At 32.6% G+C, this 25,214-nt stretch overlaps 1 protein-coding gene across 2 annotated transcripts in view; it reads left to right on the top strand.

Moving 5' to 3' along the window:
- Window positions 1-25,214, top strand: part of LOC127878123 (uncharacterized) — a 103,401-nt gene that overhangs the window by 14,343 nt on the left and 63,844 nt on the right. Inside the window, exons 2-3 of one of the 2 annotated variants that reach the window (XM_052424546.1) lie at window positions 11,858-11,878; window positions 22,132-22,159. In XM_052424546.1, coding sequence (XP_052280506.1) covers window positions 22,132-22,159 — 28 coding nt within the window. In that variant the 5' untranslated portion in view covers window positions 11,858-11,878. The remainder of the gene's footprint in view (window positions 1-11,857; window positions 11,879-22,131; window positions 22,160-25,214) is intronic. The other variant, XM_052424547.1, reaches the window with a different exon arrangement.

Genomic DNA, 25,214 nt, shown 5'->3' with positions numbered 1-25,214 from the left:
TGTACCAGCAACCCGTTTCCCTACAGTCAAGCACTTATAGGACTTTTTTTTGAAGAACCACATATAGAGCGCGAAGCGCGACACGTATTACTATCCAGGTGGTATGACCCTTTGGTATGGACTTTTTAGGTGACACTATCAATGCGCATTTTGTGAGATGAAGCAGATTTTTTAAAACCTACACAGTTCTGTTCCATTTATGAAAATTGCACACGGATGTCAGTAAAAAAAGGAAACCAATGTTAATAAAATGAACTATGAAATATTTGGGGGTTACAACACAAAATCATAGATAATGGTTATTTGGGGGTTATAACACAACATCATAGATAATGGTTATTTGGGGGTTATAACACAAAATCATAGATACTGGTTATACCAGTATCTTTTTCTATTTTGATTAAAATAATCGGCCAATATATTAATATTTACAGTAGAAAAAAAATCGTTCCATGTTACTTCATTAAGTGCTTTTTACACTGACATTTCCGACGCCCTTTGATGCTTTTAAATTGCATCAATACTTATCTTGTAACTTACATTAAATGCAGTCAGATGGTTCCCTGTCAACCTGGACGCGCAAAGTTTACACCAAAAAGCCAATATTTACTCGGGACGCAGTCTCGCATAACAACGCGCTGTAAGAAATTACAATTACAATTTCCGGATTAGGGTAATCGTTTAACTCATGAACGCCCTTTATAAATCAAAGCTCCGACCGCGAAAGCCAGATGGCTTACCAGGCGTTATTATAAAATGCAATGTCAACCATTTCTACATGAAAGATCGATCTGAAATTTGGCATGCACAGTGCGAATAGTTTTAGTATCAAGAAGTGCTTATTTTTCGCGATATTAACAGTAAACGTTGTCTTATAGGTTACAGTATACTAAATAATCGTTTCATGTAGGGCTGTACTCTCTAAAAAATGCCATAGTTGACTCGAAGGAATGTTTTACACCTTACACTAATGTTCGGGTTTTTTCTTTTAGAGATAGCGGGAGGGCATGAATAGGTGATCACCACTGAATCCATGAAATATGATAAACGTAGAGACTAGAGTAGAGCATTGCACTGAAAAAGGTTACATTCCACTAAAAAACGGCCGGAAAAAAAGTTGCAAAAACAGCCGATTTTGAATAGCGTTAAGCTCTTTTTTAAATTGAACATGACATGTCTTTTTTATTGCATAAATCGTTTTCGCTTAGAATGGCCTTTGAGAAAAGGTATGGTTATGGGGGTCTCTATGTGCAAAATGTGCCATTTATTTTCTCTTCAAATTGTTGCTTTTTCATAGAATTATATAGGGAAACTATTTAGTATATTATGACCTAAACGCAAACCAGGCCCAGTCACAAAGGAGCTATATTTACATAAAATCACCATTTTTTGGGCGCGGCATTACGCGCTTTGGAAAGTTTTACGGAATAAATGCGTTTGCTTCACGGATTTAAGGAAAATTGCGAGTTTTTATGGAAAATAATGCGTTTTCAGTGGAAATTAAGAGAAAATCGTACAAAAACTAGTCTTGAGCATCTCAAATCGCAACAATTGGTTCTGGAAAGACCCCAAAACACGTTTTTATAGTTGTTAACTTCATTTCGAGAAAGCTTGTAACACTATTGCAGTATGTTGACATATTGTAACTATTTAGGGTTATCTTTGTACTCCTGAACGCCCTTTATAAATCAAAGTTCCGACCGCGAAAGCCAGATATCTTACCAGGCGTTATAATAAAATGCAATCTCAAGCATTTCTACGTAAAAAATCGATCTGAAATGTGGCATGCACATTGCAAATACTCTTGTTTATTAGTATCAATAAGTGCTTATTTTTCGCGATATTAACAGTAAAAGTTGTCTTAAACGCAAACCAGACCCAATCACAAAGGAGCTGTATTGACATAAAATCACTATCTTTGGGGCGCGGTTTTATGCGTTTTGGAAAGTTTCACTTAATAAATGCGTTTGTTTCACGGGTTTAAGAATAGTTGCGAGATTTAAGAAAAAAAAAACTGCGTTTATAGAGGGAAATAATAAAAAATCGTACAAAAACTTGTTTTGAGCATCTCACATCGCAACAATTGGTTCTGGAATGAACCCTAGACACGTTTTAATAGTTGTTAATTTCTTTTCAAGATAGCTTGTAACAATATTTAAGTATTTTCACAGATTGTTACTATTTAGGGTAATCTTTTTACTCCTGAACGCCCTTTATAAATCAAAGCTCCGACCGCGAAAGCCAGATTGCTTACCAGGGGTTATTATAAAATGAAATTTCAAGTATTTCTACGTGAAAGATCGATCTGAAGTTTGACGTGCACATTTAAAATAGGTTTATAAGTATCAAGAGGTGCTTATTTTTCGCGATATTAACAGTAAACGTTGTCTTATTGGTTACAGTATACTAAATACTCGTTTCATGTAGGGCTGTACTCTCTAAAAAAATACCATAGTTGACTCGAAGGCATGTTTTACACTTTAAACTAATGTTCGGGTTTTATATTTTTGACATAGTGGTAGGGCATACTTAGGTGTTCTCCACTGAATCCCTGAAATATGATAAACTTAGAGACTATAGAGAGCATTGCACTGTTAAAGGTTACAGTCCACTAAGAAACGGCCGGAAAAAAGTTGCAAAAACAGTAGATTTTGATTAGCGTCGAGTCATTTTTTGGTTTGAAACATGAGATATCTTTTAATTGCATAAATCGATTCCGCTTAGAATGGCCTTTGAGAAAAGGTACGGTTATGGGGGTCTCTATGTGCATAACGTTGCATTTATTTTCGCTTAAATTTTCCGCTTTTACATTGAATTATAAAGGGAAACTATTTAGTATATTATTGCGTACATGAAAACCAATCTCAGTCACAAAGGAGCTGTATTTACATAAAATCACCATTGTTTGGGCGAGGTATTACGCGTTTTGGTAAGTTTCACGGAATAAATGCGTTTGTTTCACGAATTTAAGGAAAATTGCGAGTTTTTAAGAAAAAAAACTGCGTTTTCAGAGGAAAATAAGACATAATCGTACAAAAACTCGTCTTGAGCATCTCAAATTGCAACAAATGGTTCTGGAAAGACCCCAAAACACGTTTTAATAGTTGTTAACTTCTTTTTCGAGACAGCTTGTAACACTATTGCAGTATTTTCACAGATTGTTACTATTTAGGGTAATCTTTTTACTCCTGAACGCCCTTTTTAAATCAAAGCTCCGACCGCGATTGCCAGATATCTTACCAGGCTTTATTATAAAATGCAATCTCAAGCATTTCTACGTAAAACATCGATCTGAAATTTGGCATGCACATTGCAAATAGGTTTATAAGTATTAATAAGTGCTTATTTTTCGCGATATTAACAGTAAACGTTGTTTAAAACGCAAACCAAGCCCTGTCACAAAGGAGCTGTATTTACATAAAATCACCATTTTTGGGGCGCGGTATTACGCGTTTTGGCAAGTTTCACGGAATAAATGCGTTTGTTTCACGGATTTAAGGAAAATTGCGAGTTTTTAAGAAAAAAACTGCGTTTTTAGAGGAAAATAATAAAAAATCGTACAAAAACTCGTTTTCAGCATCTCAAATCGCAACAATTGGTTCTGGAAAGACCCCAAGTTACGTTTTAATAGTTGTTAATTTCTTTTCGAGATAGCTTGTAACAATATTGCAGTATTTTGACAGATTGTTACTATTAAGGGTAATCGTTTTACCCCTGAACGCTCTTTATAAATCAAAGCTCCGACCGCGAAAGCCAGATGGCTTACCAGGCGTTATTTTAAAATGCAATTTCAAGTATTTCTACGTGAAAGATCGATCTGAAATTTGGCATGCACATTGCAAATAGGTTTATAAGTATCAAGAATTTCTTATTCTTCGCGATATCAACAGTAAACGTTGTCTTATAGGTTACAGTATACTTAGTAATCGTTTCATGTTGGGCTGTACTCTCTAAAAAAATACCATAGTTGACTCGAAGGCATGTTTTATACTTTAAACTAATGTTCTGGTTTTATCTTTTTGAGATAGTGGTAGGGCATGAATAGGTGTTCACCACTGAATCCCTGAAATAGGATAAACTTAAAGGATAGATAAGAGCATTGCAATGAAAAAGGTTACATTCCAATAAGAAACGGCCTGAAAAAAGTTGCAAAAACAATCGATTTTGATTACAGTCAAGTTCTTTTTTAAATTGAACATGACATTTCTTTTTAATTGCATAAATCGATTCCGCTTGAAATGGCCTTTAAGAAAAGGTGTAATTATTGGGGTCTCTATGTGCAAAATGTTGCATTTATTTTCGCTCAAAGTTGTCGCTTTTACATTGAAATATATAGAGAAACTATTTAGTATATTATGACCTAAACGCAAACCAAGCCCAGTCACAAAGGAGCTGTATTTACATAAAATCACAATTTTTTGGGCGCGGTATTACGCATTTTGGCAAGTTTCACGAAATAAATGCGTTTGTTTAACGGATTTAAGGACAATTGCGAGTTTTTAAGAAAAAAACTGCGTTTTCAGTGGAAAAATAAGATAAAATCGTAAACAAGCTCGTCTTGAGCATCTTAAATTGCAATAATTGGTTCTGGAAAGACCCCAAAACACGTTTTAATAGTTGTTAACTTCTTTTTCGAGATAGCTTGTAACAAAATTGCAGTATTTTGACAGATTGTTACTATTTAGGGTAATCTTTTTACTCTTGAACGCCCATTATAAATCAAAGCTCCGACCGCGAAAGCCAAATGGCTTACCAGGCGTTATTTAAAAAATGCAATTTAAAGGATTTCTACGTGAAAGATCGATCTGAAATTTGGCATGCACATTATAAATAGGTTTGTAAGAATCAATAAGTGCTTATTCTTCGCGATATCAACAGAAACGTTGTCTTATAGGTTACAGTATACTTAGTAATCGTTTCATGTTGGGCTGTACTCTCTAAAAAAATACCATAGTTGACTCGAATGCATGTTTTACACTTTAAACTAATGTTCTGGTTTTATCTTTTTGAGATAGTGGTAGGGCATGAATAGGTGTTCACCACTGAATCCCTGAAATAGGATATACTTAGAGGATAGAGAAGAGCATTGCAATGAAAAAGGTTACATTCCAATAAGAAACGGCCGGAAAAAAGTTGCAAAAACAGTCGATTTTGATTACAGTCAAGTTCTTTTTTAAATTGAACATGACATTTCTTTTTTCTTGCATAAATCGATTCCGCTTGGAATGGCCTTTAAGAAAAGGTGTAATTATGAGGGTCTCTACGTGCAAAATGTTGCATTTATTTTCGCTCAAAGTTGTCGCTTTTACATTGAAATATATAGGGAAACTATTTAGTATATTATGACCTAAACGCAAACCAAGCCCAGTCACAAAGAAGCTGTATTTACATAAAATCACAATTTTTTGGGCGCGGTATTACGCATTTTGGCAAGTTTCACGGAATAAATGCGTTTGTTTAACGGATTTAAGGACAGTTGCGCGTTTTTAAGAAAAAAACTGCGTTTTCAGTGGAAAAATAGGAAAAAATCGTAAACAAGCTCGTCTTGAGCATCTTAAATTGCAATAATTGGTTCTGGAAAGACCCCAAAACACGTTTTAATAGTTGTTAAATTCTTTTTCGAGATATCTTGTAACAAAATTGCAGTATTTTGACAGATTGTTACTATTTAGGGTAATCTTTTCACTCTTGAACGCCCATTATAAATCAAAGCTCCGACCGCGAAAGCCAAATGGCTTACCAGGCGTTATTTAAAAAATGCAATTTCAAGGATTTCTACGTGAAAGATCGATCTGAAATTTGGCATGCACATTATAAATAGGTTTATAAGTATCAAGAAGTGCTTATTTTTCGCGATATCAACAGAAAACGCTGTCTTATAGGTTACAGTATACTAAATAATCGTTTCATGTAGGGCTGTACTCTCTAAAAAAAAAATACCATAGTTGACTCGAAGGCATGTTTTACACTTTAAACTAATGTTCGGGTTTTATATTTTTGACATAGTGGTAGGGCATAATTAGGCGTTCTCCACTGAATCCCTGAAATATGATAAACTTAGAGACTAGAGTAGAGCATTGCACTGTTAAAGGTTAAATTCCACTAAGAAACGGCCGAAAAAAAGTTGCAAAAACAGTCGATTTTGATTAGCGTCAAGTTCTTTTTTGGTTTGAACATGAGATATCTTTTTTATTGCATAAATCGATTCCGCTTAGAATGGCCTTTGAGAAAATGTATGGTTATGGGGGTCTCTATGTGCAAAATAATACATTTATTTTCGCTTAAATTTGCCACTTTTACATTGAACTATATAGGGAAACTATTTAGTATATTATTGCGTAAACGCGAAACCAATCTCAGTCACAATGGAGCTGTATTTACATAAAATCACCATTGTTTGGGCGAGGTATAACGCGTTTTGGTAAGTCTCACGGAATACATGCGTTTGTTTCACGAATTTAAGGAAAATTGCGAGTTTTAAAGAAAACAACTGCGTTTTCAGAGGAAAATAAGAAAAAATCGTACAAAAACTCGTCTTGAGCATCTCAAATCGCAACAATTGATTCTGAAAAGACCCCAAAACACGTTTTAATAGTTGTTAACTTCTTTTTCGAGATAGCTTGTAACAATATTGCAGTATTTTGACAGATTGTTACTATTTAGGGTAATCTTTTTACTCCTGAACGCCCTTTTTAAAGCTCCGACCGCGAACGCCAGAAATCTTACCAGGCGTTAATATAAAATGCAATCTCAAGCATTTCTACGTAAAAAATCGATCTGAAATTTGGCATGCACATTGCAAATCGGTTTATAAGAATCAATAAGTGCTTATTTTTCGCGATATTAACAGTAAACGTTGTCTTATATGTTACAGTATACTTAATATTCGTTTCATGTTGGGCTGTACCCTTCAAAAAAATACCATAGTTGACTTGAAGGCATGTTTTACACTTTAAACTAATGTTCGGGTTTTATATTTTGGAGTTAGTGGTAGGGCATGAATAGCTGTCCACCACTGAATCCCTAAAATTTATTAAAATTAGAGACAAGAGAAGAGCATTGCAATGAAAAAAGTTACATTTCAATAAGAAACGGCCGGAAAAAAGTTGCAAAAACAGCCGATTTTGATTACAGTCAAGTTCTTTTTTAAATTGAACATGACATTTCTTTTTTATTGCATAAATCGATTCCGCTTGGAATGGCCTTTGAAAAAAGGTGTGATTATGTAGGTCTCTATGTGCAAAATGTTGCATTTATTTTCGCTAAAAGTTGTCGCTTTTACATTGAAATATATAGGGAAACTATTTAGTATATTATGACCTAAACGCAAACCAGGCCCAGTCACAAAGGAGCTGTATTTACAAAAAATCACATTTTTTGGGGCGCGGTATTACGCATTTTGGCAAGTTTCACGGAATAAATGCGTTTGTTTAACGGAGTTAAGGAAAATTGCGAGTTTTTAAGAAACAAAACTACGTTTTCAGAGGAAAAATAAGAACAAATCGTACAAACGATCGTCTTGAGCATCTCAAATTGCAACAACTGGTTCTGGAAAGAGCCCCAACAACACGTTTTAATAGTTGTTAACTTCTTTTTCGAGATAGCTTGTAACAATATTGCAGTATCTTGACAGGTTTTTACTATTTATGGTAATCTTTTTACTCCTGAACGCTCTTTATAAATCAAAGCTCCAACCGCGAAAGCCAAATGGATTACCAGGCGTTATTTAAAAAATGCAATGTCAAGGATTTCTATGTGACAGATCGACCTGAAATTTGGCATGCACATTATAAATAGGTTTATAAGTATCAAGAAGTGCTTATTTTTCGCGATATTAACAGTAAACGTTGTCTCATAGGTTACAGTATATTTTATAATCGCTTCAAGTAGGGCTGTACTCTCTAAAAAAAATTATCATATTTGACTCGAAGGCATGTTTTACACTTCAAACTAATGTTCGGATTTATCTTTTGGGTATAGTGGTAGGGCAAGAATAGATGATCACCACTGAATCCCTGCAATATGATAAAGTTAGAGACTAGAGTAGAGCATTGCACTGAAAAAGGTTACATTCCACTAAGAAACGGCCGGAAAAAAAGTTGCAAAAACAGTAGATTTTGATTAGCGTGAAGTTTCTTTTTGGTTTGAAACATGACATATCTTTTTTATTGCATAAATCGATTCCGCGTTGAATTACCTTTGAGAAAAGGTATGGTTATGGGGGTCTCTATGTGCAAAATGTTGCATTTATATTCGCTAAAATTTGCCGCTTTTACATTGAATTATATTGGGAAACTATTTAGTATATTATTGCGTAAACGCAAACCAATCTCAGTCACAAAGGAGCTGTATTTACATCAAATCACCATTGTTTGAGCGAGTTATTACGCGTTTTGGCAAGTTTCGCGGAATAAATGCATTTGTTTCACGAATTTAAGGAAAATTGTTAGTTTTTAAGGAAAAAATGCGTTTTCAGAGGAAAATAATAAAAAATCGTAAAAAAAACTCGTCTTGAGCATCTCAAATCGCAACAATTGGTTCTGGATAGACCCCAAAACACGTTTTACTAGTTGTTAACTTCTTTTTCGAGATAGCTTGTAACACTATGCAGTATTTTGACAGATTGTTACTTTTTAGGGTAATATTTTTACTCCTGAACGCCCTTTTTAAATCAAAGCTCCGACCGCGAAAGCTAGATGGCTTACCAGGCGTTTTTATAAAATGCAATCTCAAGCATTTCTACGTTAAAGATCGATCTGAAATTCGGCATGCACATTGCAAATAGGTTTACAAGTTTCAAGAAGTGCTTATTTTTCGCGATATTAACAGTAAACGTTGTCTTAAACGCAAACAAGGCCCAGTCACAAAGGAGTTGTATTTACATAAAATCACCATTTTTTGGGCGCGGTATTACGCGTTTCGGCAAATTTCACGGAATAAATGCGTTTGTTTCACGAATTTAAGGAAAATTGCGAGTTTTTAAGATAAAAAAAACCACTGCGTTTTCAGAGGAAAATAAGACAAAATCGTACAAAAACTCGTATTGAGCATCTCAAATCGCAACAATTAGTTCCGGAAAGACCCCAAGACACGTTTTAATAGTTGTTAACTTCTTTTTCGAGATAGCTTGTAACAATATTGCAGTATCTTGACAGATTGTTACGATTCAGGTTATTTTTTTACGTCTAAACGCCTTTTATAAATCAAAGCTCAAACCGCGAATGCCAGATGGCTCACCAGGCGTTATTATAAAATTCAATTTCAAGCATTTCTACGTGAAAGATCGATCTGAAATTTGGCATGCATATTGCAAATAGGTTTATACGTATCAAGAAGTGCTTATTGGTCGCGATATTAACAGTAAACGTTGTCTTATAGGTTACAGTATACTAAATAATCGTTTCATGTAGTGCTTTATTCTCTAAAAAAATACCCTTGTTGACTCGAAGGCATGTTTTACACTTTAAACTAATGTTCGGGATTTATTTTTTGGAGATAGTGGTAGGGCATGAATAGGTGTTCACCACTGAATCCCTGCAATATGATAAACTTAGAGACTATAGTAGAGCATTGCACTGAAAATAGTTACATTCCACTAAGAAACGGCCGGAAAAAAGTTGAAAAAACAGTCGATTTTGATAAGCGTCAAGTTCTCTTTTGGTTTGAACATGACATATCTTTTTTATTGCATAGATCGATTCCGCTAAAAATGGCATTTGAGAAAATGTATGGTTATGGGGGTCTCTATGTGCAAAATGTTGCATTTGTTTTCGCTTAAAGTTGTCGCTTTTACATTGAATTATATCGGGAAACTATTTAGTATATTATGACCTTTATTACAAGTTTAGTATTAGAAAACCCAACCATTTGATATAAATTTCAAAGAAAACAATATATACAAGACTACGTTTTGAACGGGTCTAAATACGGACGAATTTTTACACCGTTATACCTACACATGTATATATCCTATAGTATTTTGTTATTGTTATCACATTTTTAGTTAGTCGTTAAGATATAAAAACACATTTTGATAATCTAAAATAAATGCATATTTTACCGTTTCTATGTTGTTTATAAATAGATTTTAGATGCAACAAATTAATTAACGATTAATTTTTAGGTAAGTTGAGTAAACAATAAGCTTAAGTTACTTTTCCAATAAGAATATCCGACCGGTATTAACAAAATGTAAACAATATGGAAGCTATGTAACATAAATTTTGAACTTAAAGTACCGAATTATGGTCGATATGTCGCAAATATTATCAAAGCGCTGAAGGCACTGAATGTGTTCGCTGTTGTATAATCTTAGACGCAACTCAGTTTTCAAAAGTATGTTATAGCTTTTTATATCGCAAGTTTGAAATGACCACAACCCATTTAAATTTATAAAGAGTGTGTTGTTGTTTTTCTAATCATTGATACAGCTAATCAGTGTGCACATGCTAATCTATTTGACATGCATTAAGCCCCGTTTTCCCTGAAAGCAGCCAATATGTACAGTTTTCAATGATAAACACTAGACTGGCCAACGTTGTCTTACAAGCTGTTAAATACACACTATGTAGTGTACCAGCGAGAACAGGCAGATTCGTCGTCTGCTTAAATTTAATGGGGTTATCCACACAGGCAGTCACGGGTTACGGTTCCTACCGTAGCTAAGGCATACTGATTTGCAAAATTGCGTCAGCATTATGTGTGAGCTAACGCTAACAAATAATAATCGTTTAGTAGAACGAGTGAAACCTTTTGGCAAAGTCAGAGTGTAATTAAGAGTGTAAATAAATATAGCCAAACTGAAATGCCATTAAAAATAATTATAAGAAAAAAATCTATTTCAAAGTAATACATTTTAAACAATCCAAAATATAAATGTTCACAAAAAGATGAACAGTTATTTTTAGGACAACTTTGAGTATTTATATTATTGTCTTGAAATACATCGACTATGGAAAATGTGTAATCAAAGATCAGACATCATGCAATACTGTTATTTTCGTTTTACCACTTTTCTCAGTTTTCTCAATGAAAAACAAACACAATAATTGGAGTTATCTTAAAAAAAACTATAATTTGAAGGAAAAGAAATTTATTTGATAAAAGGCTAGGGTTACCTTCGCTGTCGCTCGATATCGAGACCTTGAATAGCTTATGAAAATTCTGCAATACTCAGGAATTTGAAATTGTTTTGGGTTCTAAACGCTTTGATATTAATACAAATATGGTGTCAACGTATCGGTAAATAGCGTTTCAAACGCCTATTAAATTGTTCGATGTGGAATTTGGGTTATCCAGCACTGCGCCGATATTAAAACAAAATAAAAAAGTAGAGTTGCGTTGCATGTCTGAATATAACGCTATATATTTTTTGTTTGAAATTTGCAACTTTTGTTAAAATTAAAATGTGAGACTGTGAACAAATCCATTAAAATTTAGATTTCAAATAAGAAAAGTGTTTTTTGAAAGGATAATCGCCGTTGTAATATTTTTTTTAATAAGTACTCATCTGCAGGACAGGGATCAGATCCACAGTTTTCGCTCTCTATTTATTCACAAGAATTTTTAAACATCTTGTTCCGTTTTCACTTAACTATCTGACATCGATTTTCAATTACAATTGGTGTCAATTTTGATGTGTTGTCATAATATTTTAACGTTGGTGTTTTCGAAAAGTATCTATATCAATTTCAGTTGGTTTATTTCTATATCCATTTTTGAAGAATAAAATGCCTATCGAAACTCGACATTGACATTGATCAGTATTATTTCTGTACAATTAAATATAAATTGTATCGATTATGAGAGTCTCATTATTATATATCGCTCTTAATTGCATTGTTCCTTTGTTTTACAGAAGGGAGACGACTCCGAAAAGGTAACTGATTCATTAACTTCCTAACATCTTGATTTGATTTAAACATGCACGTGCATAGCACTTTACTTTAAATACACTTGTAGAAATTACTCATTATCCAAATTTATAATTATAAATAAACATGGAACTAATATTTTGGAAACTGCACATATCAGTATTGTTTGTAAAAGATATCTAATAAGCCACACTTGTAGTTTTGGATATAATGAGCCGTGGTTGGAAAATAAACGCAATTGTCCGTCGACTCAAATAGGATTTGCTCTATAAATGATATGACGAGTGTAACGCAGTTTATGAAGTATCATAAGGTTTGCCTTACTAAAAGTTGTACATCATTTTTTCGGTACATGTAGTTCTTTATGTTCCGATTTCATGTACATGTGCGTCAAATGAACTAGATTTTAAGCAGTGACAACTTACACAATTTATATTGATCTACACTTAAATAACAAATGGTTTTATATGTTTAAATTTGTATTGTAAATATTCTTTCTTAAAATGTGTGTTCACTTAAAAACTGGTTGCACCCCGGGAGTTCAAGTGATTAATATTGAGAAAAATTAAACACATTAATTGCAAGTATGTGCCATTATCAAACATGTTCAAAATAATCGGAATTCAACCATTTTAAAAAATCTCAAAAACAAATGTTGCCAAAGGCTCGCTTACTAACACAATTCCTGAACTCGTTTAATAAAATATGGTATGATATGACAACTCGTGCCAGATTCTATATTTACGTTGTGAAAACTATAAAATGAGATTATTTATCATGTGCAGCAAGAAGGCCAAAGTGTTTTTAATATGTAAGTTACATTTAGGTTCATTATTACGTGTGTTCAAAAGATGCCACTTGGCAGGCCCGTGGTATAATTTCGTATACAGATTTGATAGCGTAATTCCGTTTAACATATGCTCTACTGCAAACACGAGGCTTTTATTTTAATGTATGGTGTGTGATATCGTCTGTTTTACATCGTCTAAGAGACATTTGTAATGGTTTTTTTTCAAATCTTGCTAACATATGCTACACTGGCCTCATCAAACGGGGTCGAATTTTTTATATAGACTTATTTATCAAAATAAATGTATATAAATTCGTCTTTGAAACTACAGTTTTTCGTCCCTAAACATTTGGTATCTTTCCGTTTATAACCTCATGAAGCATGTGGAGAGAACATTCCAAGGAATTAAGAAGGTCACGCCCCAGGGAATACATTTTCAACATAAATTTTATTCAAATACATCCCAGAAATAAAATGTCACGTCAGATGTGAATTCTTAAACAGAGTGGCATAAGAGCTCACGTTATTCGCAATAATTGTCATATTTAATCGTGATCCACATGTGTAAACATCTTGTTCTGGAAAATCTATGCTTGGTTCTTCCCACCGTGCATTGAAATGATGCAGCAAGACCGAATGGAAAGCTTGATTTATTTAGAGTGATGTCGTAAAAGTAATTAAAGGTTCTCACTAAAGCCACATTTTCCAAAACTTTGCTATTTGTTATAAAACAATTCAGACAGTAGTTCCTACGTTTGTTCAAATGATATCCCTGTCACATAGTCATAGAAACACAATATACGAAGACGAGTCCGTTCCTGTTTTCTTTGCGATTTATTTGTGTTGATTAATCAACACATAGTTTTCTTTTGTTTTAAACTTACAAGATAACAGCAAGACTCTTAACGGGCCTTCCCGCGACAACAGTAAATTATAACGTCTCAGTACGATGGTTTATCGTGGTCTATATTACTGATTTAATACAAACAGAGACGGATTAAATAACCATGATACACTATGCGGTTGTATGTAAGCTCAGGAAAAGTTCAGATAATCAACGAATGATTGTACTTTTTTATTCAATATAAGACATACAATGTATACATGTACATGTATATGATCAAAAAACAAAGTGGTACCGTGAGGCAGCATTAATGTTCAAACATGTTATACAAGATATGCTAATATATACTTTTTTGACATTGTGGTTTTCTTTTGATTTAACAAAATATATGTATCTATTTTTTCTTTAGTTGTTTGTGAAAGGTGTTTAAAAAAGGAAAACATTGAAAAGCAACAGAGTAGTTAGTTATGACTAAGGATGAGTTGCATAAAGTGGGTAGAAAGCATACTGGACTTGTTTATGAAAATTTAATGTGTTTCCATTTTGTTCAAATATACAAAGTATCATTGTTTAGGGCTATTTCTTTTTCAATTTGAAATTTGAGGTTTAAATAATTGATAAAAAGTTCATTGTTGGTGCTTGTTTTCTGTATTTCATGCTGAATATAAAATATTTCATCAATTTAATCATGTCATTCAGAGCGTTATTAAGCTCTTGTATTTTGAAGGTATATACCCCCAAACTGATACCTAAGAGAGATAGTTTAACATTTAATTTGTGTTTCTCTAGAAAGGTGGTCAATTGATTCCATAGAGGTTGAATATGTTTACACTCCCAGAAAAGGTGTTCTATTGTTTCAATATGTTCACTACACATATCGCATAGATGTGTGTTGGATAGGTTGCATTGGAAAAGATATTTATTTGTAGCTATGGTTCTCTGGGTGTATTTATATTAAAAATTTATCAGTATGCTATCGGTAGTTGATTTATATGACATGACAAATATTTGTTTAAAATTCAATTTGTTTTCCCAAGAAGGCTATGCCATTTAGTTTCAGCTTTAAAGATTTCGGAAGGGTTTTTATTTTGAAGTGTGTAAAATATTTTGTTTGTTCTGTTTTATAATTATGTCTTCTACGAAAGTTTTTGAGTACATGGTGTGTTATTCGTATTGGTAACTGCTTTAATATGTATGGGTATACTTTTGATCAATGTGTAGTACATAAGGAAATTACTTGTAGGTATTCCGAATATGGAGCATAAGTTATCAAAGGAATAGAACTCGTTTATTCTGTAGTCGTACAATTGATCTACATATTTTATGTTTCGTTTGAACCATTTTTTTTAGAAAAGCGTTTTATTATTAGTAGTTATTTCTTTGTTGTTCCATAGGATGATTTTACTGTTTATTTTGGTTTCTAAATTATGAGTAACTTTACACCATGCCGATAGAACATTCGATAGAAATATGTTTTGGGTTGAAATTTCGTCTAAGATATTGGTGTCGATATTACATTCAAAAAGTAAGGAGTCACCATGTTTTAAGGATTTTCTGGTATTATAATTTCCGTTTAATCGTATTGATGTTATCTAAATATATTTTGACCCAACTGCATTTGATTGCATTCGTGAATGAATCTATATCCGTTAGTCTAATACCTCCATATTAGACTGATTGAATTAATTGAGTTCGCCTAATTTTATCAGGTTTACCGTCCCATGTGAAATTAAATATTTCTAATTTGATATCTTCAATAATATCATTTGGTGGGTTTGGGAGAACTGTGAGTGTATAAATTAATTTAGGGAGTTTAAACGTTTTCAACACGGTGGTTTTTTCCGATTAGTGTAAGTTTACGATGCTGCCATGATTTTAAACAATTTATAATTTTTTGTAATTTAGGCAATATGTTTTTTAGAATTGTTTCATTTTCATTGTCTGTAAAAAATATTCCTTACGTTGTTGCTTCATCTGATGTCTAGTTGAATTTCATTTCTTTTTAAAGATGAATATTACTTTGTTTAAATTTACCTACTTGTAGCACAGTGCATTTACTTTTGTTGAGTTGAAGACCAGATGCCATTCCAAAATGGTTAGCGATTCTATAAGATTATCGAATGAGTCACTACTGTCATTTAAGAAATAAGTTGCAAATAGGGACTGTTTGATTTCTTCGTCGGGTTCTAGCGATATTCCCTTTATATGTTTATTTGATTGGATATAGTGAGATAGATACTCGATGCATATAATAAATAGCGAGGATGAAAGTGGACATCCTTGTCTTACCCCTTGTTCGATGTTAAAACTGTTTGAGAAAAAGCCATTGTTAATAATTATACTGTTAATATCGGTGTAAAATAGTTTGACCCATTTAATTAGACTTTCACCGAAATTCATATGTTCTAAGCAAGAGAACATAAACGAATGGTCTAGTGAATCGAAAGCCTTTTCGAAGTCTGCAAAGAAAATGAGGCCAGAATTGTTTTGTTGGTTGAAATAATGTATGCATTCCTGTATCAGACGTACGTTTTCACCAATGTAACGTGCTTTAATGAAACCAGATTGTGATCTTGAAATGATTGATGGAAATATTTTTTGTATTCTGTTTCATATTCTTTTAGTGGCACTTTTATAATTATTGTTCAGTAAAGTAATCGGGCGCCAGTTTGATAAGGATTCTAAGTTTTTTCCAGGTTTTGGAATGAGTGATATAATACCTTGTTTTTGTAGCGTAGTTAAGTTTTCGTTGTTAAATGAATAGTTAAGTATATTAATTCGATGTGTTTTCATATCATTCCAGAATATTTTATAAAATTCGATTGTGATGCCATCAGATCCTGGACTTTTGTTATTTTGCATCTCTTTTTGGGCTTATTCACATTCATATTCATTAAGTAATCCGTCACACAGTAGTTTTTCCTCTTGATTTAAAGCGTGATGTGTATTTTTTTAAAAGGGCGTTATTTTCAACATGTTTTCTTTTATAGAGGGTTTCGAAAAATAAACGTTGTTCTTCTAGTATTTGTGTTCTATGTGTTATATCTTCGCCATTGACTACTAATTTGTGTACAGTTTTTTGTTCACTTCTACGTTTTTCGATGTTTGCGAAGTATTTTGTATTTTTTTCATTGTGTTCAACATGCTGTGCACGCGCTCGTAGTATTATTCCATTGAGATGTGTATGATAATTTCCTTCTTATATCTGTTTTTTTTAATGTTATTTCGTTTTCATTGGCTTTGGTGTCGCTTGTGTTTGTTTCATGTAATTGTATTTCAAGTGTTTCAATGATTTTGATGGTTTCAGTTTCAAGTTTAGGTGATTCATTTTGTTTAAATGATGTGTATCTAATTGTTGTGTTACGTATATTCCTGAACCTCTTTCAAGTTGTATTTTATGCAGTTTAAGTTCAACTAGAGAGTGGTCAGTCATGAATCCTGGTTTAATGCTACATTTGTCAATAATGTTGCAAAGAGACTCAGATATTAAAAAATAGTCTTATCTACAAAATTCTGTTGGTTTTGTGTTTGATTGCCAGGTGAATTTGCTTTCGGTTGAATATACTGTACGCCAGATGGCTATCATATTGTAGTTTTCAATTATGTTATTTAAAATGTTTCTATTTTTAGGATGGGTATAAACGTTTCCCTTCTTTTTATCTAAAAATGTGTTAAGAACAGTATTGAAATCACCACCGACTATAATGTTTTTATCTTGGTTATTACTTATAAAGGATTGTACTGTTTCGTCAAATGTGGAATCATCTATGTTAGGGCCGTAAACGTTGATTAATGTTAATTGTGTTTCGTGTATTTTGATATCTATACTTGCTTGTCTGCCAATTATTATTTCGTTAAAGTCATCGACTGTTACCCCTATTTTATTTTTTATCAGACAGGCAAAGCCTTGTTTATTATTATGTTGTCCACTGAGAATGAGTGTACTTAATAAATGGCATTTTGGCCTATCGAAATTGACCGTAAAGGGGAAGCCGCTTGCGTAAATTCATTAATAACTTGAAATAAGACCACACCATACAATCGATGTTTTTTACACAAAAGCCACATCATGAAATGGTAATTTTTTAAATAAATGATTTTCTCAAATGTTAACTAGATTTGGTTATTACGTCAAATCTCTTTGTTTAAACAAACTAATACCAAAGGTCCTGTTTATAATAAACAGAATTTTAATACAATGTTTTCTTCTTGAACACCATGACCATACAGTGTTATGTTCCTATTAATAATTGTGATGTGTTGTTATAAAACAAATTTCATGTGATAACCCGGTTGTAAGTTCTTGCCACGCCCTTCGGTCTTATAGTGTTATAGTATTTTTTCGCCTGAAGGTAGTTATTCATATGAGTTTCCGACGAGTTAACTCGAAAATAATGTAAACCCGATAGTTTTAATTGTTTATAATCGCGGAATTCTTTGTCAAACCATATCGTTCGGAGAGTGGATACTTTGTATTTTGATTCCTTGAGGCAAACAGCTGAACATTGTTGAAAAATGTCAACAGCGAGACTAACGATACTATTGATATTCACGGAATTGTCGTTTATAAAGCTAAGTGTCCATGACATGAACTCGTTTGTAAAGGTATCTTGCAAAGAACATATGAAATTCGTCAAATTGATATGTTCAAAGTAATATTTTTTGCTGTTCTTCCTTGGGTAAAGCATACCAGCGTTTTTTTCAAATTACATTTCAATTTGATTTCTAATGGGAAACGACATGACTCAGTTCTCACGCAGATTCAAAAATTAAAGACCTTGTTTGACAAATATTCAGATATATTGGCATAATCAATAACACTTTTACCATTGGCGGTAACGAACGTAAAGTGCCCATAATTTCTATTTCCACCTAGTATACACAATTATATAACTTAATTATTATTATTTGGAAATAATGAATAAAGAATAAGTATATAGGTGATATCAAAATCTATAGACTCTAGCTTTATGCTTTTAACATTAATAGTTTTCGCGGGTATTAACAAACAATACTCATAGTGATTTTAGGCCGAGTTATACTGCTTAAAAATATATATCTGCCTTTGCCTAAAACATTGTAGTTTCTTTAAAAATACTTCTGATGTACCTATCATTTCAAAGGTAATATAAAAATGTTCAAGACTTAGAAACCCATTTTTTTATTTTAACGTGAATAGCCTCGGAAATATTCATAAGCAAATCTGTATAATATGCTAGGACAATAAAGATTTTCCAATTGACAAGTACATATTCTCTTTTGCCTAAAACTTTATTGTTTCAAAGGATATATAAAAATGTTTGAGACTAAGAACACTCATTGATTTTAACGCAAACAGTCTCGGAGATAATCATTAGCGAATCTTTGTAACATTTCTGGCCGATGCAGATTTTCGCATTGAAATTACATATACGCCTTTGCCCTCAGCTTTACTATTTTTAAGTTAACATGTCACGTTTAAATATCAATTAAGAGGTAATATAAATAGCTATGGTTGAAAACAAATAATGCGATGCTAGCGTTTCAGATCGCATAAATCGCAAACATCGATTGAATCTTTTAGCTGGTGATTTAAGTTAGGAATGTAAACGAAATTGCGATTGTAAAACAAAATCAAGTTTTCTCTATCAATGTATAAATAGTACCTTCTATAAAAAGCACTCGCGCAAAATCGCAATAAACGCCACATGGTGAAATAGATAATCAACTGTTAAGAGAACAGAGTCATGTATGCTGACGCAGCTGCGTCAAAATAAATTCTCTTTGTTACGAGTCGCCGAACTGTGACGATTACCGTCCGATCGGTTCCAAGAATGCTAATGAGGGCGGGGTTAACTGGCGACTAATATTTTTGATTAGTATAGAAACTTTGAAAAGTTCAGACCGTCATACATTTTTTTATTAAACAGTTCATATATGCCTTCGCCATACACTGTCATTTTAATTATGTTTCTTAATCAAGTATCAGTTTAAAGTGTTTTTTATTAAATAAAAGACATACAATGTATACATGTATATGATCATAAAACAAAGTGATACCATGGAGCAGCAATAATGTTCAAACATGTTATACAAGATATGCTAATATATCACTATTTGACTTTGCGGGGTTTTTTTTATTAAAAAAAGGTTAATATGTATTGTTTTCTTTGGTCGTTTGTGATTTTTAAGAACGAAAAACAACAGAATACTTATGACAAAGGATGAGTTGCATAAAGTGGATAGAAAGCATACTTGACTTGTTTATGAACGTTTAATGTGTTTCCATTTTTGTTCAAATATATGAAGTGTTTCATTGTTTAGAGCTTATTATTAATTATGTAATTCACAGCGTCATTAACCTCTTGTATTTTGAAAGTATTCACCCCTAAAATGATGAAGAGAGATAGTTTTACATTTAATTGCTGTTTCTCTAGAAAGGTTGTCAATTGATTTCATAGAGATTGAATATGTTTACACTCCCAGAAAAGGTGTTCTATTGTTTCAATATGTTCACTACACATATCACATAGATTTGTGTTGGATAGGTTGCACTTAAAAAGATATTTATTTGTAGCATTATTCTCTGGATGTATTTATATTGAAAATTTCTCAGTGTGCTATCAGTAGTTGATTTATATGGCATGACAAATATTTGTTTCCAATTAAATTCTTTTTCTCCATGAAGGTTTTGCCATTTAGTTTGAGCTTTGGAGATTTCGGCAGGTTTTTTAATTTGAAGTGTGTAAAATATTTTGTTCGTTTTGTTTTGTTTTGCAGTTATGTTTTCTACGAATGTGTTTTGAGTACATGGTGTGTTATTTGTATTGGTAGCAGCTTTAATATGTATGGGTATACTTTTGATCAGTGTGTAGTACATCAGGAAATTACTTGTAGGTATTCCGTATATGTAGCATAAGTTTTCAAAAGAATATAACGCGTTTATTCTGTAGTCGTACAATTGATCTACATATTTTATGTTTTGTTGAAACCAATGTTTATAGAAAAACGTTTTATTGTTAGTAGTTATATCTTTATTGTTCCATAAAATGATTTTACTGTTTATTTTGGTTTCTAAATTATGAGTCGCTTTACACCATGCCGATAAAATATTCGATAAAAAGATGTTTTTGGTTGAAATTAAATCTAAGATGTTATTGTCTATAGTACATTCAAAAAGTAAGGAGTCGCCATATTTTTGTAGAATTTTCTTGTAGAAAAATTTCCATTTATTCGTATTGGTATTATCTAAATATCTTTTAACCCAACTGCATTTGATTGCATTTAGGAATGAATATATGTCCGTTAGTCTGATACCTCCATGTTCTACTGGTTGAATTAATTTAGTTCGCTTAATTTTATCAGGTTCACCGTCCCATATGAAAATAAATATTTCTGATTTTATATCTTCAATAATATCATTTGGTGGGTTCGGGAGAACTGTTAGTGTGTATATTAATTTAGGGAGCGCAAACGTTTCAATACGGTGTTTTTTCGGATTAGTGTCATGATTTTAAACAATTTTTATTTTTTGTAATTTAGGCAATATGTTTCTTAGAATTGTTTCATTTTTATTGTTTGTAAAGGTTATACCTAATGTTGTTGCTTCATATGATGTCAAGTTGAATTTCATTTGTTTTTTCAAGATGAATATTACTTTGTTTAAATTTACCTACTCGAAGCACAGTGCATTTACTTTTGTTTTGTTTAAGACCCGATGCCATTCAAAAAGTGGTAAGCGATTCTATAAGATTATTGAATGAATCACTACTGTCATTTAAAAAATAAGTTGCATCGTCAGCAAATAGGGACTGATTAATTTCGTCGTCAGGTTTTAGCGATATTCCCTTTATATGTGTATTTGATTGGATGTAGTGTGATAGATACTCGATGCATATAATAAATAGCGAGAATGAAAGTGACATCCTTGTCTTACTCCTCGTGCGATGTTAAAACTGTCTGAGAAGAAGCCATTGTTAATAGTTATGCTATTAATATCGGTATAAAATAGTTTTACCCATTTTATTAGACTTTCACCAAAATTCATATTTTCTAAGCAAGAGAACATAAACGAATGGTCTAGTGAATCGAATGTTCGAAGTCTGCAAAGAAAATTAGGCCAGAATTGTTTGGTCGGTTGAAATTATTTATGCATTCTTGTATCAGACGTACATTTTCACCAATGTAACGTCTTTAAATGAAGCCAGACTGAGATCTTGAAATGATAGAACGTAATATTTTTAAAATTCTGTTTGATATACTTTTAGTTGCAATTTTATAATCATTGTTCAGTAAACTTATCGGGCGCCAGTTTGATAAGGATTTTATGTTTTTTTCAGGTTTTGGAATGAGTGATATTTTACCTCGTCTTTGTAGCGCAGTTAAGTTTTCGTTGTTAAATTGTTTATTTAGAATATCAATGAAATTGTCATCAGCTTACGTTAATTTGACTAACACATCCATCATCTAGGAGGTAAGTTAATATTATTCTGTTTTGGATATTTTTTGCAAAATTATGTGTAAATGTCAATAAAATAGTTGATATACTGACTGATATAGCTGACGTTAAAGCTGTGTGTGGTTTTACATTAAATGCTTGTGTTTCGTTATAAATATACGTTTATTGACGTTTTGCTGTTTTTCAGATGGTTACTCGTCCTGATATTCTTGCTGGTAAGTCGTTTATTTATAACATATGCAAATGTTTGCCTTGTAAAACTTACTGCAATATATTGTTGTTTAATATATTATAATATTACACCTCAGAAATATTGGTCCCTCTATATCTATATGACCGGTTTCAGTCTGTAAAATGCAATATAGAAACATAAGAGTATATGGACCGGTCACTATTTAAGAAATAGAAAACCTCACTGAGGGCCCTATGGCAGGATAAGGAAAAGCCAGGCAGCCCAAACTAGTATATGAACTGAAGCCGAAGGCTGCCTGGCCGGTCACTATTCTGCCATTGGGCATGAAGTGAGGTTTTCTGTTTCTTATATTATACCGAACATTTTTGTGCAGATAAATGTCCATAACAATAAAAATAAATAACACAATATAAATTTTATAAATATTTAGTAGATACTTTAAATAATATGTACCGTATTATTGTTGTGCGCGAGATGTCTCCCTGCGAAAGTTGGACACGGAAAAATTCGCTTCTTTATACAAAATTAATTTTTATGCTAAAGCATTTTACATATTGAGACACATTTTACATAGAGATAAGTGGTTATATCACAGACAACATTTTGCAAAACATTGATCCCAAATACAGCATTGTTTTTATGTATTTTGTAAGATGTAATAATAACAAACACACACTCGTGACCTGCGAAACGAATCAATACTATTAATAATATGTACGGTATTATTGTTGTGCGCGAGTAGTCTCCCTGCGAAATTTGGAAATACGGAAAAATTCGCCTCTTTATAAAAAAAATCATTTTTATTGTAAAGAATTTGACATATTGAGATTAATTTTATATAAAAATATCTGCTTTTATTACAGACAAATTTTTGCACAACATTGATCCCAAATAATAGTATTTGATTTTTGTATTTTTTAAGATGTGATTATTAATAAAAAACACACATTTGTAACCTGCCAAATTAATCATGCGTTTACCCTAAGTATATAATGCAAAAATCATGGGATTTAAAAACTTGCACAAATGTTACAAATAACCATTCTAGCGGGCACTATTAGATGCGCGCGCATCTTCACCGGTCACTTTTCAAAATAACGGATCTGTGCAGTTTATATACGCAAAAAAGAAACAAATTTATGTGAGGTATAATATTTTTGTATATGCACCGTTCGGGGTTACACACCACTAAATGTGAACTGTGTTGAAGCGTTTTATTGATCAGCATTGACACTATTTTAGCTTTAAGAAGAGTAAAAACAAACTTAATTTAAATTAAACGACATGCTTACCTCATTGCCAACGTTAATCCAAAGTTTATAACAATAAAGTCGAAACGATATTCACTTACATTTTCAATTCTTCCATCCCTTTATCGAAACTTATTTTAAACCACACTATTTTATTGTATCCCTATCGAAGTTTACATTATGTATGATAAACACACAATCTAAAATTGGTTTTGCATTCGTTCGATGCCTTAAGGTAGAAACGGCGTAATGAACTCGGAATTTTCCGTACAATTTTCTAAGATTTCGTGCGATTTCGTTGCAACTCGAAAATGTCCTTTTGCTGTCGGGAATTTGAATATATTTTTATCAAACACACTTTTTTTGTCGCATATTGACTTTGATTATATCGAATTTTGATGCATCAAATTAATTTACCATAAAATAAAAGAAAGTTTGCAATTTTTCGTAATTATTATTGGGAATTCCTGGGAAACCCTCCAAGGAAGTTAATCATAGGAATGTGTTAGTTGAGCATAATGACAGTCACGTCTTGAATATACGAAAGTGCACAAAAGGTAATTGTCCCATTTTGAGCCATAGAAAACAAAACGACAACTGGCCGTCGGATTGTGGAATTGGATATTTTAATTTAAGAGCCTCCAGTCCTGTCAGTCATGTAAACTAGTACCCGTGCCGATAACATTTGACAATGTTGTGGATGAACTACAGAAATTGTGTGGGGGCTACTTTTATGTTGTGTGTTTAAATGTTAAATGTGGTGCTGTAAACAGAGTGCCATATGGAATAACACACCATATCAAATCCAGAGGGATGCCCTGTTTTGAAGTCAATACAAAGCTTGGGATAGGTAAGAAGTTTGTATGAATTTTGCATTTATGGAAATTGGTTTTGATAACATCTGTTTGGAGTACGAGTGTAATTTTGCAAGTAAATGTAGCTGTGCAAGTTGAGAAAATGACTTTTTACTATGAACATTAAAAGTTAACTATTTTGGCAACTGCCAAGTGGTTTTAAACAATATATTTCGAAGATTGCGATTGTTCCGTTGCTTTTCTGTCTTTTGACTGACTGTTTCAATCAAAGATAAAGGCTGTACTGTCCAGAATTCCGAACCGTTTTGTCTGAGCTGTTTTGTTGATGGCTTGCTAAATTTTGGTACAATACATGAAAGGTACTTGTCAGTGTATTTTCTTACATTTACAGCAATAATTGATGGATTGGGTGGTGCTGTAAAGGTTAACAATTTCCTGTCAGCCCTGGACATGAAAGAGGTCCATCCACAGAATCTCAAACTGATGGAAAACCGAGCAAGGGAATTATTCAACATTCAAGCTGTCGCCAAAGAGTCTGCAAAAGATGCAGGTCAGGAGAAGATGGCCTCCGAGATATCTTCACTATGAAAAATTCTAACGGTCAACCACGAGTTACTAGTATAAAGAAAGTACTCGACAAAGTTCTGTCAAAGCTTGCAGCTTTCTTTATCACTTAAAAGTGTGTGAAAGTAACACAGCTGTTTAATTATGTGTGATTTGTAATAATTTGTGCTATCAAGCACATAGTTGTTAAATGCATAAACATTTATCTTTTTTTTGAAATTTATACAGAGTTGCAGCCCTTGGAGCCATCAAATTTCTTGTAGAGTGCTGATTTGTTGTTAGATATATAAAAAGCGTTACAAAACTTTTTTTCTAATACATTACAATTGTTTAAAAAAAACAAGTAATACTTGGTTGTTTAGGCTATTTTCGTCAATGTTCGTTACAGAGTTATGGTCCTTGCTTACAATATAGTCCATATAATTTTTTGTTCACATTCTATTATGAA

This window comes from Dreissena polymorpha, chromosome 4 (assembly GCF_020536995.1).
Source record: "Dreissena polymorpha isolate Duluth1 chromosome 4, UMN_Dpol_1.0, whole genome shotgun sequence".
NCBI lineage: Eukaryota > Metazoa > Mollusca > Bivalvia > Myida > Dreissenidae > Dreissena > Dreissena polymorpha.
The sequence above is the reverse complement of the archived record's forward strand: the minus strand, read 5'-3'. Positions and strand labels throughout refer to the sequence as shown.